Below are 18,983 nucleotides of genomic sequence, written 5' to 3' on the forward strand. Positions count from 1 at the left end.
TTCTCTAAAAGCTTGTCAGACTAGGCGCCTGGAGCTGCTTTGGGGGAGGGCCGACCCCTGGAAAGAGGATCTTTCTCCTTACTGCTTTATGGAATTGGCAGCTGGCCAGCTTGTTGAAAATCCCCAAACCTCTCTACTAGAAAGTAAAAAAATTAAGAATGGTGGTGGTGGTGTGGATGTTGGGGTATGGGGGGGGGGGGGGGCACTTATCTTGTTTTTTCAGCTGACTTCAGCCTTTTCCTGTTTTCCAATTCTGTTTGAACCATTGGTTCTGCCTCTGCTGTCAGAAAAGTTTTAAATTATTTTTAAAGAAATTATTTATGTTTTATTGAGTTTTTAATTAGTTTTTTCTTAGTGCTGTTTTCTTGAAGAAATTGTGCCAATCTGTATATATAGCAAAGAAAAGCAAATATTTAGATGGCTATTTGAACTTTTTAATCTTCGGGGAAATGAGCAGGGGACACTCACTGCAGTGCTCAGGGGCACCATGTTACGCCAGATATGGAACTTGGAACTCCTGCATGCAAAGCCTGCTCTCCAACCCTTTTAGCCGATGCCCAGGCCTCTATTTAATAACATGTTGCAGGAATCAGGGTGAGAGCTTAATAGTAGAGTTCTTGCTTTCTCTGATGAGGCCTGCCCTGGGTTGCATCTGTAATACCCAAAAAATGTTTTTAACCACTCTTATCAATTAGAATGTTTGTTCAGAGACTAAGAGACAGTACAAGGAAGTAAGGCATTTGCCTTGCATGGGACCAACCCCTGAGCTCGGCCAGAGACAGGAGTAGCCTCTCAGCACTATAGATATGATCCTCAAAACCCCCTTCCATTGTTTTTCCTTTAAAAAAATAGACCAACATTTTTTACCTTTTCTGAGGGACTCCATCAGGGGCCTAACTGGATATTTCTGTATTAGGATAGCATGTGAAATGGTGGCTGCCTAAGCTTCCCCAAGGTTGATATCCATCCTCATGTTCAAGGGGTTGTAGGTAGGGGCCTCACTTCCTTTTTTCCACGTCAGCTTCTCTGTAAGTCTGCATATCTCTCCTTACAAGAAGGCACCTACCTTCCGAGTGAATCTTTCGAGTCAGAGGAAGACAAATTGATACTATCTAGTCTCATAAATCACTTATTTTGTTTCAATCTTACTTTCTTTTCTAGAAGTGAGCCCGAAGTTCAGAGGAAAGTAATTTCCATGTTTTGAGGCTATTGTCAAAGTGTTTTTGACTATATTTTAGATGATCACAATAATCTTGTGAGATTTTTTATTTTTAACTTTTGAGTCATACCTGGCTGTGCTAAGGGTTTACTACTGGGTCTGTGCTCAGAAGAGTCACTCCTGGCAGTGTTCAGGATATCTGGTTCTGGGATTAAACCAGGGTCAGCTGCATGCATAGTAAGTAAGTTCCTTATTTCCTGAAATATCTCGTTGGTTCCAGATGGCTTTATATTGATATAGTGGAAATATATTATTTGTGACTAACAGTTTATGTTGTTTATATTCTTACTATGACGACATGTTACAGAGTCATACATGGTGAAATATAAATGTAGTATTGATGTTTTCATTAACCAGTTTTTAAATAAATGGACTGTTCTTTATACCTTTTGTATTTTTTAATACAATATATTTTGAATATTTAGAATTGACACATAATAGGGACCAAAGCAATATAGTACAGTAGGTAGGGCATTTGCCTTGCATGTGGCCATACATAGCCTACCTGAGATTGATCTCCAGCACCTGCAGTGCTGGATATGGCCCCAAAAGAAAAATAACAGATTTATAGCTTCAACCTTAATTTGTTTTCTCCCTCTCCTCACTTCTTTCAAAACCACATGTCCTCTTGCTTAAAATAGAGATGTAGTGATTTTGATATTTTAGTCTCTCCAAATGCCCTCAGTCCTGTTATGTCTATTTTTTTTTTTTTTTTTTTTTTTTTTTTTTTGGTTTTTGGGCCACACCCGGTAACGCTCAGGGGTTACTCCTGGCTATGCGCTCAGAAGTCGCTCCTGGCTTGGGGGACCATATGGGACGCCGGGGGATCGAACCGTGGTCCATCTCCTAGGCTAGCGCAGGTAAGGCAGGCACCTTACCTCCAGCGCCACCGCCCGGCCCCTGTTATGTCTATTTGTGTGTGTATAAGTATCTGTCTTAACTCTATTTTACCATACTACCACTACTCCAGTCTTAGCCACTGTTTGTCACTCTAAGTTACTACATTATCCTTCCATCTTTTTACATCTGCTTTTGTACTTTCCACTCCTTCCACATAGAAACCAGCTATTTGCCGTCCCATTCCACTTAGCTGTAAGAATCCTTCCTATGATTTGCCTATCATGGATGGTCCTTGTCCTTTTTATTTTTAGTCTCACCTACTACCTCATTATCTTTCATTAATTTTTGTGATTCTAGGGATTAAACCCAGGTCCTTACACATGCAAAGCAAATACACAATCCTTGAGCTACACTCTTCTTGATAGATGAATCTTACATCCTACCTTATCTTATGTGGGGTCATTTCTAGTAGTGCTTGGTCTGTTAGTGGCTGTTTGCTCAGGTGTCTCTCCTGGTTGTGCTCTACCTCCTGGAAGGCAATTATCTCTCTAGTCTCTAGCCCTTATCAACATTTAGAAATAGTTTTGGGTTGTTTTTTCCTTTTTTCCCTTTGCTTGTTTATCTGCCTCAATACATAATCTGTTTCTTTTTCTTTTCTTTCTTTTTTTTTGTGGTTTTCAGGCCACACCCGTTTGATGCTCAGGGGTTACTCCTGGCTAAGCGCTCAGAAATTGCCCCTGGCTTGGGGGGACCATATGGGACGCCGGGGGATTGAACCGCGGTTGTGATCTTTCCTTGGCTAGCACTTGCAAGGCAAACACCTTACCTTTAGCGCCACCTCGCCAGCCCCACATAATCTGTTTGTTATGCTAAGAATTCTTTTTTGGGGCTGAAGGGATAGCATGGAGGTAGGGCATTTGCCCTGCATCAGAAGGACGGTGGTTCGAATCCCGGCATCCTATATGGTCCCCAGAGCCTGCCAGGAGTAACCCCTGAGTGCTGCCAGGTGTGACTCAAACACCACCACCACCCCAAAAAAAGAATTCTTTATTAATGGGGAAGATTTGGTTTTTGGGTCACACCTGTGATGCTTAGGGGTTACTCCTGGCTCTGTGCTCAGAAATTGCTCCTGGCAGGCAAGGATTGGGGGGGGGGGGGATATGGGATGTCGGGAATCAAACTACCATCAGTCCTGGACCAATCAAACTACCATCAGTCCTGGACCAGCTTCGTGTAAGGTAAACTCCCTACCACTGTGCTATCTCTCTGGCCCCGTAAGCCAAGAATTCTTATCTGCCAACTGCCCATTTTATTAGCTGACTAACTTTATTTTTCAAACCTTATTGTTACTTCTCAGCATTACTTCCCTTGACTTTTGTATCTATATTAGGTCACTACTTCATGGCCCAGCAGGACCTGGCTCTTTTCTTTGCACTTACCACAGGTTCTGATTACCAGTACTTGTCATATGTATCATCTTACTCAGGATCAAAATATATTAATTGTCTTGTTTAATGACTGAAATCTAGGTTTGTTTTGCTTTTGCATACTCATATTTAATACAGAAGCAGTCATATAATAGAAATTTAATAAATCTCGGAATAAATAATATTCAGTAGCAAAACAGTTCACACAGGGACTGGAAATAGAATGGAAAAGATTCTGACGAATTATTTCATTAGTCCTTTCCATCTTGCTTGTTTTATTTTTTGTAGAGGTATATTCAGATTTTGTTCCTTTAATATTCTGAGCGTAAATATTTCCTCCCCAGTTCTTTCCATTGTATCTCCAGGATATCATTTCTCTGTTCTTTGCATTCCTGCCATTCTTCTCTAAAATATTTAGGAGATTTTCCTAGTGGAAAAGGCAAGATGATTATCTTCTTTGATTGCAGCTATGAGTTCCTGTCAATGTTTAGTAAGATTTTCTTCATGACTGAGCAACTGTCAGAAGTGCTGAATCAAATCTAATATTTTTTCTTTTTGTTTTTGGGCCACAGAGGGTGACTCTCAGGGGTCACTCCTAGCTGTGCGCTCAGAAATCGCTCCTGGTTTGAGGGACCATATGTGATGTTGGGGATCAAATCCAGGTCCGTTCTGGGTCAGCCACGTGCAAGGCACTATCGCTCCAGCCCCAAATATAATACTTTTTAATTTAATTTAATTTTTTTTCTTGAGGGTGGTGGGCATTGAATCACAGTTGTCTGTGCTGGGAAGTTACTCTTAACTCTGTGCTTGGGGTTTGTTCCTGGAAACCATGTAGTGCTGATATTGAATCAGATCACATGCAAGGCAAGAGCTGTAATCCCTGTATTATCTCTCTGGCCCTAATTTTTTGTGTGTGTGTGTGGTTTTGGACCACACCCTGTGAGTGCTCAAGTATTACTACTTCTGGCTTTGATCAGTACACTGTGTAGTACTGGAAGGAACCTGGGTCAGCCTTATCCTCTGTACTGTCTCTTGAGTCCAACATGTTTCTTTCATAATATCTTTCATAATATATAATCCATTGTATTATAGCTAAATGAAACCACTGTACTTTTAGCCTTCCCTAGATAGATAGCTGTTCTCCATACAAGTTATCACAGTCTTTTAAAAGCCATTCATCTTCCTGGACCTCACAAGTGCTATAGTCCATAAAAATTACTTGTAGCTGGGATTGTCATGGCTTTCACTTCCTTTAACACATTGGTGAGTGTATTGTAAACTTTTATTGAGCACCTGTTGTATTCTAGATGTTCCTAAATATTTTATAATGTGTATTTCCATTGTGTAATATTCACTAGGGCAGAATAAGGTAGAAAATGAACTCTGAAATCTGATCTTATTTATTTTCTTATGTTCTTGCCACTTAGGGAATTTGTGATCTGTGATAAATGCCTTAAACCTTATTTGCCTTGGTTTTCTCATCTGTACAATTAAAAGCATTTTGGGCTAGGGAGTTTGGAGGGCTGGCTTGCATTTCAGAGGTCAAGGTTCTGTACCAGGAGTGCAAACCCACCCATCAACCCCCCCATCCCCCTCCTATCCCTTCAATCCCCAGCATATTGGATGTGGCCCTGCAAAGGTTAAAAAATATATAGTTGTTGTATCAATCTTATAAAGCAGGCTTGGTGACCCAGCAGCACTCAGGGATTACTCCTGGCTCTACTCTCAGAAATCACTCCTGGCAGGCTCAGGGAACCATATGGGGTGCCAGGATTCGAACCACCGTCCTTCTGTATGCAAGGCAAAATGCCTTACCTCCATGCTATCTCTCCGGCACCTATAAATATATTTTAAACATTTATAATGGTGGCATATAGAAGTATGTGTGTTATATATTGCTTTATTTCATTCTCAAGGTTATGAGTTATTCCAGCTCCAGTTTTATAAATGAAGAAACTCATTGAGTTGCTTGCTTCGGCAGCACGTATACTAAAATTGGAACGATACAGAGAAGATTAGCATGGCCCTTGCACAAGAAACTTATTGAGAAGTTAGGTTACTTAAGATAGATCTAGGATTTGTACTGAGGATAGCAGTCAGAAATGTTTAGATATGTCATAGGTGTTTATATAGAAGGAATCATTCCTTCTGTCTTAAAAAACTGTGGACCTACCAAAACCCAACTACAATCATATCTGTTATCAAGCTGTTTAAATAAAGAAACATAAAAAAAAAAAAAAAAAACTTGGGGCCGGAGAGATAGCATGGAGGTAAGGTGTTTACCTTACATGCAGAAGGTTGGTGGTTCAAATCCCGGCATCCCATATGGTCCCCCGAGCCTGCCAGGAGTGATTTCTGAGCATAAAGCCAGGAGTAACCCTTGAGTGCTGCCAGGTGTGACCCAAAAACCAAAAACCAAAAAAAAAAAAACAAAACTGGGCCTGGCAGGTGCTGTGTTTTACAGTTTTACTACCAGTGCATGATACAAAACTACATAGTACCCTTTTTTTTTTTTTTTTCCTTTGAAAGGGAAGACTTCCCAACCTGTATTCAGGAGGCCTGGGATCATTCCTACAAATCCTGGCAGGCTGGCATTTTAGTACAAGCACTCAAGGGTATGTTGTGCTTGGGCCCTGCAGTGCCAGGGATTGAACTGAATTGAATCTGACCAATGCCAGGCATATGCCTTAACTCCTGTACTATCTCAGACTCCTTATTAGCTCTACTTATTTATTTTAATGAATTAACTTGGGATCTGGGGCCACATCCAACAGTGGTTATTCTCTGCTCAGGAATTACATCACTCTAGGCAAGCGTAGGGGATCATTTGGGGTTTCAGGGATCAAATTCTGGTCAGTGGCATGCAAGGAAAGCACCCTATCCACTGTATTGTTTGTTGCTCTGACCCCTTAGCTTATTTTTTTTAATTCAGTTTATATTTTTATACCGCTAGGACTTGAACTGAGGGTTGGAAGCAACTCAATGCAAGACAAATGCTCTATAGCAAAGCCACATTCCAGCCTCACTACTTATCAGCATTAAGCAAATTAATGAAGAAACCTAGACAGTAATAATAATCTGTATTCCTCCTGTGGTTGTGATCTTTAAGGAGAAGCTGTCATATATTTGCTTCTAACACCTTACACTGATATGTACTAAAAAATGCTATTTGTGATGGTGGATTTTTGAACATGTAAGTGAAAATATGGAGTGGAGAGAGAAGGCTAAAGTGAGAGGCAGAAATGATGACAGAGTTTTGAGCTTGGGTGATAGAAACTATAGTACTGTCATAGTTCATGGTGGAGGAAGGGCTCGACCAGAGCGGCATGAAAAATAATGAGTTTACCGTATGGTATGATATGGTATGGTATGGTATATAGTTTACCTTAGAATATAATGTTAGTTAAGATATATTTTAGTCTTTTTATTGTGATTCTGTGGTTTATAATGCTCTTAATGTGGATTTCTCATGCACATAATTCCAACACCATACCCATTACCAGTGTACCCCACCCCTCTCTCAAAGACCTCCTCCCAAGACTAAATTGTGTAAATCAAATATTAGATATACTTAGTAGGTATATTTAAAGGGAAAATAGAAATAAGAGTGATCAGGGGGGCCGGGCGGTGGCGCAAGAGGTAAGGTGCCTGCCTTGCCTGCGCTAGCCTTGGACGGACCACAGTTCGATCCCCCGGCGTCCCATATGGTCCCCCAAGCCAGGAGCAACTTCTGAGCTCATAGCCAGGAGTAACCCCTGAGCGTTACCGGGTGTGACCCAAAAACAAAACAAAAAAAAAAGTGATCAGGGTTGTAAATTTAGAGATTGGGGGGGGTGCCACTCCCAGGTGACACATAGGGGTTACTCTTGGCTCTGCATTTAAAAATTACTTCTGATGGTGCTTAGGGAACTATATGGGATGTTGGAGATTGAATCCAGTTTAGCCACTGTCACTCTCACTGTATTATCTCTCTAGCCCCATACATTTAAAGATTTTTTTAAATGAAACCATATTAAAATATGCAGTACAGATAATGTCTTACATTATGAACCTTTTGGGACTGGAACGATAGCATAGCGGTAGGGATTTTGCCTTGCACGTGGCCGACCTGGGACTAACCCAGGTTTGATACCTGGCATATCATGTGGTCCCCTGAGCCTTCCAGGAGCTATTTCTAAGCAAAGACCCAGGTGTAACCCCTGAGCATCCCTGGGTGTGGCCCAAAAATAAACAAACAAAAAACATTATGAATCTTTTTTTCTCCGTTCTGTGTTACAGCCCTTGGAGTAATAATTGAGGCAAAAAATTCTTAGGTAGATAGAAAGTTCAGATTGCTTATGGTAGGAGTCATAACGGGAGCAATTATGTCATAAATTATTTTAATTCAGGACTAAATAGTTCAGCAATAGGATGAGGAGTAGGAAGTAATTAGATTCATTATTGCCAAACCTTAATTGGATTGTATCTCATATCCATAGTAAGTTAATTTTATCCTAATGAAATGGAATCTGTAATATTAAGAATTATGAAAATAATTTTGGTTAGATAAATTTCTATAGATTTTGCTTTAATGATGAAGCACACTAAATATGTGTTATATTGTAGGTGAGGTTAAACTCCAGGTTCTTATCTATCAGGATTTTAAATTACTGACAAGTAGCTTATTTTTTTAATTCAGACTTTCCTGTTTATTTATTTTGTTTTTTGGGACCACACCCAATGACACTCAGGGGTTACTCCTGGCTATGTACTCAGAAATCACTCCTGGCTGGGGGAACCATTTGGGACACCAGGGGAATCAACCACAGTCCATCCTAATGCCTTTCAACTTGCACCACTGCTCGGGCCCCTTTTCTGCTTATTTCAATATGTATTAAGAGATTTTTGTTTTTGGTTTTTTGGGGCCACACCTGGTGGTGCTCAGGGGTTACTCCTGGCTCTGCACTCAAAAATCCCCTGGCAGGCTCAGGGGACCATATGGGATGCCAGGAATCAAATCAGGGTCTGTCCATAACTGGCATGTGCAAGGCAAATGCCCTGCTGCTGTGCTCCGGCCCCTGGAAGACACTTTTGATATCCTTTTGTATATTTTACATAGAGGGAGCCTAAAGTTAGGAATCGTGATAGCCTACTACTAATTTAAGCATATGAGAAACAATGCCTTTTTCTTTTTTCCTTGAAGTTAGTTTTAATATTAAAAAGGTATTTTGGGGCCAGAAAGATAGGGCGTTTGTCTTAGTCGCAGAAGGTTGGTGGTTTGAATCCTGACATCCCATATGGTCTCCTGAGCCTGCCAGGACCGATTTCTGAGCATAGAGCGTAGAGCCAGGAGTAAACCCTGCCGGGTATGACTCAAAAAACAAAAACAAAAAAAAAAGAAAAGGTATTTTATTGGGGCCTGAGAGATAGCACGGCAGTAGGGAATTGCCTTGCACATGGCTGACCCAGGATAGACAATGGTTCAATTCCCAACATCCCATATAATCCCCCAAGCCTGCCAGGAGTGATTTCTGAGCTCAGAGCCAGGAGTAAACTCCTGAGCCCCTCCAGGTATAACCCAAAGACAAACAAAAACAGGGCCTTTTATTGTTCAAGGATATATGTGACAATTGTTTTACTTTATTTTTTATGATATCCCCAAATACATAACTTAAAAAGTTATTTTTTTTTCCTTTCAGGAGCCAGGAGAAAGCAGTAGAAGTTGGAGTCGTTGTCAAATGATTGAGATCTTTTACAAGAAGATCCCATTGAATAAATGTCACTTAATTAGTGACACAACAAAACCCTTTATTAAAGGTTGCTATACAAGTTAAAATAAAACAATGATTCATCTGTATATTTACATCAGATTATTGGGAGCCTGCTTGGTCATCGTTTCTCTTGTTCAAGGTAAGCCAGGATTCACTTAAGTAATCTCTTTTTTTTTGGGGGGGGGGGGTTTGGTTTTTGGGCCACACCCAGCGGTGCTCAGGGGTTACTCCTGGCTCTCTGCTCAGAAGTAGCTCCTGGCAGGCACGGGGGACCATATGGGACACCGGGATTCGAACCAACCACCTTTGGTCCTGGATTGGCTGCTTGCAAGGCAAACGCCGCTGTGCTATCTCTGGGCCCTCACTTAAGTAATCTTATTTTTTTGTATTTTATTCAGTTGAGGTATTAGTGGTTTATATTATTATTTCAGATGTATCATTTTATATGTTGACACCTATATTTATAATACCTTTTCATCACCACCAGAAGTCTAGTTTCTATTTGCCACCATATAGTTGAACACCCCTTTCCTATCACTCTTCCCCCAATAATAAGATGTGAGATAAAAGTATATTTGTTTTCTTTTGATTAGGGCTCCTCTCATCAGTGTCCCAGCAGTTCACTGTTGTTTTTTGAGGGTCCAACTCAGGCCCTTATAGATGCTAATAGCACCTTATTACTTACTATCTCCCTGGCCTTTATAAGATCAAGTGTAAAATAAAGACCCAACTTGGTGTCATAGACGATAGGTACTCAAAACTCAGATTCAAAATTCCTATCTCCACCAAGATGTTCTTCTGAAATTAGGCTCAGAGGCATGTGCTTTAGGTGCTTGTCATGACTCCTAGTTTGAACCCTAGTCTGCATGATCCCTCTTAACTCTCGGTTTAGCCCTGCTAGACCTTGAGCACTGCAGGGTGGCCTCACCATTGAGCTATCAGTGGATGTTGACTTTGAACTCTGTTGGGAGACCCCTCCCCCATTCAATAAAATAAATAAAATTCCTATTTTAAGATACTACAAATATTTTAAATTAAAATATATTTCATTATTTAAAGCTTCAGATATGTATGGTACTTCTGAAATGCTGAAATTTTAATAAAATAAAAATTATTATTTTTTTTTTGGTTTTTGGGCCACACCCAGCAGTGCTCAGGGGTTACTCCTGGCTGTCTGCTCAGAAATAGCTCCTGGCAGGCACGAGGGACCATATGGGACACCGGGATTTGAACCAACCACCTCTGGTCCTGGATCGGCTGCTTGCGAGGCAAACGCCGCTGTGCTCTCTCTCCAGGCCCCTAAAATTTCTGTTTTTAAATAAATATTTAAATAAATTCAAATTTATTTCATTATTTAAAGCTTCAGTTGTTATGGCATTTGTGAAACAAAATTATTAGAGTACCGAACTTTAATGATCAGGATTAAAATTTTACTATTGTGCGTTCACAGATTGCAACTTCCAGACAGGAAGTTATTGTGATGACTTGTATGATTAGTTGGACTATATTTATGTGCGAACTTTTCCTGTATAGTTTAATTAGGCAATTTTTTTTGTTGTTGTTGTTGTTGTTTTGTTTTTGGGCCACACCCGGCGGTGCTCAGGGATTACTCCTGGCTCTGTGCTCAGAAATCACCCCTGGCAGGCACAGGGGACCATATGGGATGCCGGAATTTGAACCACCGACCTTCTTCATGAAAGGCAGACGCCTTACCTCCATGCTATTTCTCTGGCTCCTAATTAGGCCTTTTTTTTGTTTGTTTGTTTTTGTTTTTGGGTCACACCTGGCACCGCTCAGGGATCGCTCCTGGCAGGCTTAGGGGACCATATGGGATGCCGGGATTCGAACCACTGTCCTTCTGCATGCGAGGCAAACGCCCTATTTCCATGCTATCTTTCCAGCCCCCTAATTAGGCAATGTTTTAAACTAGAAAGACAAATTATTTTTTGCAAAAGGATTTTAGATAGAATTTTTAGACATCTCAACTTTGACTTCACAGATAACTATTTTAAGTATTTTGTTTATATTATTACTGATTAATAACCAAAAATACTATTAATAGCAAAAATGTTTTTGATGTTTTCATTTTAAAATATAAATATGACTATGAAATCTGTTATTTTGTTTTTATTTTGGTTGTTTTGTTCTCCTTTCTTGGGGACAGTGGTTTGAATCATACACAGTGATGATCAGCGTTTACTTCTGGCTCTGTGCTCAAGGATCACTCCTAGCAATACTTGGGGGACTGCATAGATGTGGTGCTGGGATTCAAACCGGAGTGTAAGGCAAGCAACTGCCTTGCCTACTCCTGCCCATTGTTCAGTACTTTGTATTTAATTAAGATTATTATTCAGTTGTTCTATATAATCACTTGATTTGAATTGAACCATTATCACCATCTTTAATAGAGAACTGAGATTCAAGCAAGTAACTATGGAGTCCAGAGAGATAGCACAGCAGGTAGTATGCTAGCATTGCTCCACAGTAGACCCAGATTCAATCCTCAGCTTCCCACAGTGCTCCCAAACCCCTCCTGAATGTAGAGTCAGAACCAGGAATAAGCCCTGATCACTGCAGGGTATAGTCAGAAAAGGTGGGGGTAGAGGAGGTAATGAAGAATAGTTTGTCTGTGGATATAAATTGGGATTTGAATCCTTGACTTCTTTTTTTTTTTTTTTTTAAATAAGGAAGTATTACTATTCTAAACTCAAACACATTCAATGCTTAGTATAGTACATCAAAGGTATATCTTGTTCTTTACAGTAAGTTCTCTGAAAACATTATAACATAATTACAGGATACACACAAAATTAAATATAACAGCATGATGCAACTATTCAGTACTGCATACAGTGCATTATTTATAAGATACCACAAGGACACAATTCTTATAAATTAACATGGATTATTGTTCTCTGGTTTGTGCTATTTATACCTGTTAGTGATAGTGACCATCAACTTTTTTTAAGGTTTGGAGTCTAAGGAGCACTGTAAAAACAATGTTAGTGTGGCAATTATCATTTGCATGGGCCCACCAAAGTATGGGAGTCATGGAAAGGAAAAACTTTGACCTAAGTACAAGGAGACCCTACCCCTGAAGTTTCCTGACAGAAGACCATTTCTAGGCTCCAGGCAAACCAGTTTGTCCAATCCCGGTCATTGTCTGCAGTGCCCATACAGTTATATCTTTCACAGTCTCTGTTGTTGATCTCACGGCTCTGCATTAAAGGTCCTGGAATCTGTACATCCCACATTAAAGTAAATCCTTGACTTCTTAATGCTACATTGTAAAATCTTTTATGTATCGTTAGATTTTTTGAAACATCAGTTACACTAATTTTTTTTTTTTTTTTTTTTTTTTTGGTTTTTGGGCCACACCCGGCAGTGCTCAGGGGTTACTCCTGGCTGTCTGCTCAGAAGTAGCTCCTGGCAGGCACGGGGGACCATATGGGACACCGGGATTCGAACCAACCACCTTTGGTCCTGGATCGGCTGCTTTCAAGGCAAACCCCACTGTGCTATCTCTCTGGGCCCAGTTACACTAATTTTATTTGCCCTTAGTTTACCATAGTAAATGGATACTTCTGTTATGGTTATTGTAATAAGATTTGGCTTGGAGGGGCACGTTCAGCAGTGCTCAGGGCTCTGTATTCAGGAATCACTCCTGTTGGTGCTTGGGAACCATATATTGTACTGGGGATAGAATCCAGGTCAGCCGCTTGCAAGGCAAGTGCCCCTTGCCTGCTGTACTCTCTCTCTCTAGCCCCTGTAAAAAGATCATATAGTTGTTAAAGATCTCAGCTGTCCTCTGTTTCTACGTTCTCCTAAATGAAGGAGGGCTAGAGAACTGACATGACTTCCACAGTCATTCACTGTCTAACCTGAACCACAGTAGACCAGAATCTGTATTTCCTAACAGACTTCTCTTCTTGCCAGCTCCTTAGCCCCAATTGCCTTATACTCAATTCCCTGACAGCTGATTTTTTGCAGGGAGATTCCCTGAACCTGATTAAAAACCCAGCATTACATATGGACCACTGAGCACAAAACCAGCAGTGATTCCTGAGCACTTCTGCTTGTGGGCAAACCCAAAATACCACTATCCCCAAATTTTAGCAACAGTATCAAAATATCAAAATGTGTCTGTGTATCTGTATTGTTTTTACTTTACATTTACATATACTTAGGGTGGATCTTCCAAGAGATGCTCTGGAGACCTGAGTAGCATTATCCCAGATACTGTGTCAACTGGGTCTGAGAGAGTGTGTGTGTGTGTGTGTGTGTGTGTGTGTGTGTGTGTGTGTGTGTGTGTGTGTGTGTGTGTGTGTGTGTGTCCATCCCCACACCCAGTGGTACTCAGGTTGCTCTTGGTTCTGCACTCAGAAATCGCTTCTGGCAGGCTCGGGGGCACCATATTAGATGCTGGGTTCGTTGTTGAACCTGGGTTCGTCCTAGGTTGGTCACATGCAAGGCAACTGCCCTGCTGCTGTGCTATTGCTCTGGTCCCTAAAGAAGAAAGCCCGTCTAGGGACTTGAACCCTCAGATTGGGCCTGAGCTTTAATGTGAGAACCTGAAGATGCAAGGATGCAGTGTATTGCAGTCCTGCAATCTGGTGGATTGTCTAGGTCACCCTGGCAGTGTAAGGGGGGTCTTCAGGGCTGTACCTGGTGATGCTCAGGGTACCTTGTGGTTCTGGGGATGTGACCAGAGTCAGTAGCATGTAAGATGTAATTGTTGGGGCCGGAGAGATAGTATGGAGGTAAAGCGTTTGCCTTTTCTGCAGAAGGTCATCAGTTCGAATCCTGGTATCCCATATGATCCAGGGGCGATTTCTGAGCATGGAGTCAGGAGTAACCCCTGAGCACTACCAGGTGTGACCCCCCCCCAAAAAAAAAAAAGATGTAACTGTTGTGCTGTTTCTCCTTTGGGTTTTTTTTTTTTGTATTTTTTATTAAAATTTTTTTATTTTTAATTATGAGAACAAAGATGCAAAGAAAGAGGACAAGGTAAAGTTACAGTCGAAGGACAATCACCCATAAACAGAATTCTCAGAAGTCCCCTTGCTGATATCTTAACTTTGAACTTTCAGCCAAAGAACATTAAGAAAAATAAAACAGAGCCCATGTACAATTACTTTGTCCCTCAAGTCCCCATATTGTAATACATTATAATATTTCTTAGCAGCACATCAAGCAATCTAAGCCATAAAACTTACATAACTCCTTAAACATTGAAGGTGTAGTATTTTTTTTACATTTCCATGCACATGCATATTAGTTTAAGTTAACCTCAAAAGTGGGTTTTTCTTTTTAAGGATAAGAGTCAAAGGAGCACAGTAAAAACAGTGTTAGAGTGGCAATAATTGTTTGCATAGGCCCACCAAAATATGGGGGACATGGAAAGGAAAAGTCTTGGCCTAAGTACAAGGAGACCCTACCCCTGAAGTTTCCTGGCATAAGACCAACTCTAGGCTCCAGGCAAACGAGTTTGCCCAATCCAAGTCATTGTCTGTAGTGCCAACACACTTTTATTTTTCACACAGTCTCTGTTGTTGATATCATGTTTCTGTATTAAAGATCCTGGAATCTGCATATCCTACATTGAAGTCAGGATGTGGAGCATCCTCTAGTTTCACCTCACAATTAAAGGGCAATGCAAAAAGCCCTGTCCAGTACGCAGGTCGTTGATGTTCTTGTCTTCTCAATGTTAAGGGAAGTCTCTTTTGAGTAGATAGATGTCAGAGCAGCGGTAGGGTCTTCCCTGGTAGAGGATTGCTTCCAGGTGTTGTTATAAAAAAAACCTTGGATGTTTCGTAGATAGCTTCCCTGGTTCAGGGGTGAATGGAGAATGCCCATTCTTCTGAGGCCTGTGCCAGGTCATTATGTCAATGTTCAGGGTGTAAGGTCCCTTTGCACTACAAGATTTGTGTGTTTCAATCTCTATTAGATAAGAACTTATTTGTGTGTATAGTATATTCCCATTTTAATGTGCCTATGCAAACAAGGAACAATGCCGCATGGCATTATATACCCATGTGGGGGCTGCAAGAATAAGTCCAAAACTCCCCATGACATGGTTAAACATAAGCATTAAACTGAGGGACTCTTTCACCGAATATTTCTTATTGAACAGCTCACAGAGAGAAGAAAAGATAAAAAGTGGGGAAAATCTTCACTGTATAAGAGAATATTTAGTTAAGAGTTAGCTGTCAAAGAAAATAGATATAAAATATTCAAAGCCATACGTGTCCATTTTATGTCTTTTGAAATAGGGGTTGTTAAATCCAGTGCACCACGTTGGTGTGTGATTAGGACTGTGCAGTACTGAAGTTAAAGAGGGTAAATAGGGGGCCAGGCGGTGGCACTAGAGGTAAGGTGCCTGCCTTGCCTGCGCTAGCCTTGGACGGACCACGGTTCGATCCCCCGGCTTCCCATATGGTCCCCCAAGCCAGGAGCGACTTCTGAGTGCATAGCCAGGAGTAACCCCTGAGCATCACCGGGTGTGGCCCAAAAAAACAAACAAAAAACAAAAAAAGGGTAAATGGGGGTACTGATGGTTGGGGTGATAGTTAAGAAGTGAAAGTGAGGGCCCGGAGAGATAGCTCAGCGGCGTTTGCCTTGCAAGCAGCCGATCCAGGACCAAAGGTGGTTGGTTCGAATCCCGGTGTCCCATATGGTCCCCCGTGCCTGCCAGGAGCTATTTCTGAGCAGACAGCCAGGAGTAACCCCTGAGCACTGCTGGGTGTGGCCCAAAAACCAAAAAAAAAAAAAAAAAAAGTGAAAGTGAGCTTTACAGGGGTGTGTGAAAGAGCAGAATACCAAATGGACATTCTACATACACAAAACATAACTTAAGAATAGGATTTTTATTTTATTTATTTATTTATTTATTTATTTATTTATTTATTTTGGTTTTTGGGCCACACCCGGCAGTACTCAGGGGTTACTCCTGGCTGTCTGCTCAGAAATAGCTCCTGGCAGGCATGAGGGACACCAGGATTTGAACCAACCACCTTTGGTCCTGGATCAGCTGCTTGCAAGGCAAACAGCGCTGTGCTATCTCTCCAGGCCCACTAATGCAATTTTTATTGCAATTATTTGATAAGCGGATAATCGCGAATACTGCGATATTTGAAGGCCAGCCTCGGGCCACAAAATGTTGTACGAGGGCCGCGAGTTTGAGACCCCTGACATAGATACTACAGTACATGGGATAGTAGTCTTGTGCATACTGGATTGTTAATAAAAGTATGTTAATTGTGTGATGAAGTATTTTTTCATTGCCTCGGTCTTATTAAAAATTAAGTGTTCAAAAATGATTTGCCTTTTGGAATTTGTTTTTTAATTAAGCACATTTACTTCAGTTACTCTGATAAGAAAGCTTAAACTTCTCTTGACTGAAAATTGAAATCAAAGAATTTGCTTTTCAGAAGTTGTTGATTTACAGTTGAATCTTTGAATACAGGGCAGAATCTGGATAGTATGCTCCATGGAACTGGAATGAAATCCGACTCCGACCAGAAAAAGTCAGAAAATGGAGTAACCTTAGCACCAGAGGATACCTTGCCTTTTTTAAAGTGCTACTGCTCAGGACACTGCCCAGACGATGCTATTAATAACACATGCATGTAAGTATTTTATACGAGTAGGGTTGCATTTAATACTATTTTAAGAACTGCTTGCATTATCTTTTTTTTTTTTTAACTATATAGTATCTAGCCAGAGTCAAAAAGCTTACACTGTGTAAAGGAATATTCATTACCATCAAGTGATTAATGGCTACTTAAAATTTTTTTCAATTGCTTTATTTAAGCACCATGGTTACCAAATTGTTCATTGTTGGGTTTAAGTCATACAGTGTACACCGTCATACACCATTGTACCCTTCCTGTTACCAATTCTTTCCCATCCTCCACTCTGCCTTGCTTTAGGGCAGACAGTTTGCTTCTCCCTCTCTCCTTTTTTGACAGTGTGGTTTGTACTGCTGTTGGAAGAGTACAGTGGCTACTTTCTTAGAGGAAATTGTGATAAGTCTTTTTAGAGAATAGGATAGAGAATAGGAATTTGATATGTGTTCAATATTTTTAGTTGATTTAATGACTTGGGGGAGGGGCTTGAGTCCCACCCAGCATTCTAGGACTTAGTCTTGACTTTACACACAATGGGGAACAACCCAGATCAGCCACATGTACAAGGTAAGCACCTACCCACTACCTGAACTCATGTTTTATATCTCTGGCCCGTTTTACAGAAAGGTACATTAAGATCATTTTATAGTGTCAGAAAATAAACTCATTGAGCTGGAAAGCATTCTTTATATGCAGAGGTCTAAATTCAATCCTTAGCACCAGATGGTCTCCTAAGTACCCACAAGAGTGAGCATCAAACCAGATAAATTCCTGAAGTATTATTACAGAAGTATCTCCAAAACAAAACAATTCTTTTATAAAATTTTATAATTAGGCTTTCATAATCCCTTTGACTGGTTAACAAGAAGTTATATGATATTCCTCATTTGGGAGACGTATTTAATGGAAATCTTTTTCAACTGACATAGTATATTTTTAATAAGACCTTTAGGACTTGGTTATGACACCATTGTGTTTTGGGGGGCACCCTCAGTGTTACTTACCACTTTGTGTTGGGGGGCTGCTTCCTGCAGGCAATGCCAGTAATCGAATCTGAGTTGGTTGCTTACAGCACCTTAATCCCTATATTATCTTTCTGGTTCATTGATTTTAATTTACCTAGAAACCCATATGATTTTGCCAGTAAGTCATATGTGAATATAATTCTAGTTTTTATAAAGTGAAACGTTCACACTCAAGTTTAATTAGTACTTTTCTGATATGACATCATTTATTTCTTATTTATCTCTTTTCTTTTAGAACTAATGGACATTGCTTTGCTATCATAGAAGAAGATGACCAGGGAGAAACCACATTAGCTTCAGGGTGTATGAAATATGAAGGATCTGATTTTCAGTGCAAGGTAAGATCTGATTGGATCCCATAAATAAAGCAAGCAGAACCACAGGAATTGATTCCCTGCCCCCCCCCCCCCCAGGAGAAGTTTTCAGGATTGATAGCAACTTTTTTTTTTTTTTTGGTTTTTGGGCCACACCCGGCAGTGCTCAGGGGTTACTCCTGGCTGTCTGCTCAGAAATAGCTCCTGGCAGACACAGGGGACCATATGGGACACTGGGATTTGAACCAACCACCTCTGGTCTTGGAGCGGCTGCTTGCAAGGCAAACACTGCTGTGCTATCTCCGGGCCCGATTGATAGCAACTTTATTTTTTGGGGGGCCACACCCATTTGATGCTCAGGGGTTACTCCTGGCTATGCGCTCAGAAATCGCCCCTGGCTTGGGGGGACCATATGGGACGCTGGGGGATCGAACTTCGGTCCTCCTACGCTAGTGCTTGCAAGGTAGACACCTTACCTCTAGCGCCACCTTCCCGGCCCCTGATAGCAACTTTAAAGATCATGTGTTTCAACCTCTTGGTTCGAAATTGTAATATACAATGCATTGTCTCTATGTGCTTACTATACTTTATTCATTAACACCCATTTCATCTCTTAATAACTTCTTTTTATTTTTTGGTTTTCGGGACACACCCATTGTTGCTCAGGTGTTACTCCTGGCTATGCCCTCAGAAATCACTCCTGGCTTGGGGGACCATGTGGGACGCCCGATTCTATGATCTCAACTGGGTCTGAAATTACTTGTAGAAGAGAACAAGTTA

At 40.8% G+C, this 18,983-nt stretch overlaps 1 protein-coding gene, 1 non-coding gene and 1 pseudogene across 3 annotated transcripts in view; 2 read left to right on the top strand and 1 right to left on the bottom strand.

The window, feature by feature from the left end:
* Positions 1-18,983, top strand: part of BMPR1A (bone morphogenetic protein receptor type 1A) — a 103,535-nt gene that overhangs the window by 66,647 nt on the left and 17,905 nt on the right. For both annotated transcript variants that reach the window (XM_049790684.1, XM_049790685.1), the window contains 3 exons: positions 9,165-9,375; positions 16,702-16,864; positions 18,125-18,227. In XM_049790684.1, coding sequence (XP_049646641.1) covers positions 9,309-9,375; positions 16,702-16,864; positions 18,125-18,227 — 333 coding nt within the window. In that variant the 5' untranslated portion in view covers positions 9,165-9,308. The remainder of the gene's footprint in view (positions 1-9,164; positions 9,376-16,701; positions 16,865-18,124; positions 18,228-18,983) is intronic.
* On the bottom strand, positions 3,067-3,140 carry LOC125995664 (small nucleolar RNA SNORD86). The gene has a single exon (XR_007491143.1). It is a non-coding gene; the product is annotated as a small nucleolar RNA SNORD86 (small nucleolar RNA).
* On the top strand, positions 5,452-5,549 carry LOC125995473 (uncharacterized; annotated as a pseudogene).

The sequence above is a fragment of the Suncus etruscus genome, chromosome 17 (genome assembly GCF_024139225.1).
Source record: "Suncus etruscus isolate mSunEtr1 chromosome 17, mSunEtr1.pri.cur, whole genome shotgun sequence".
Classification (NCBI taxonomy): Eukaryota; Metazoa; Chordata; class Mammalia; order Eulipotyphla; family Soricidae; genus Suncus; species Suncus etruscus.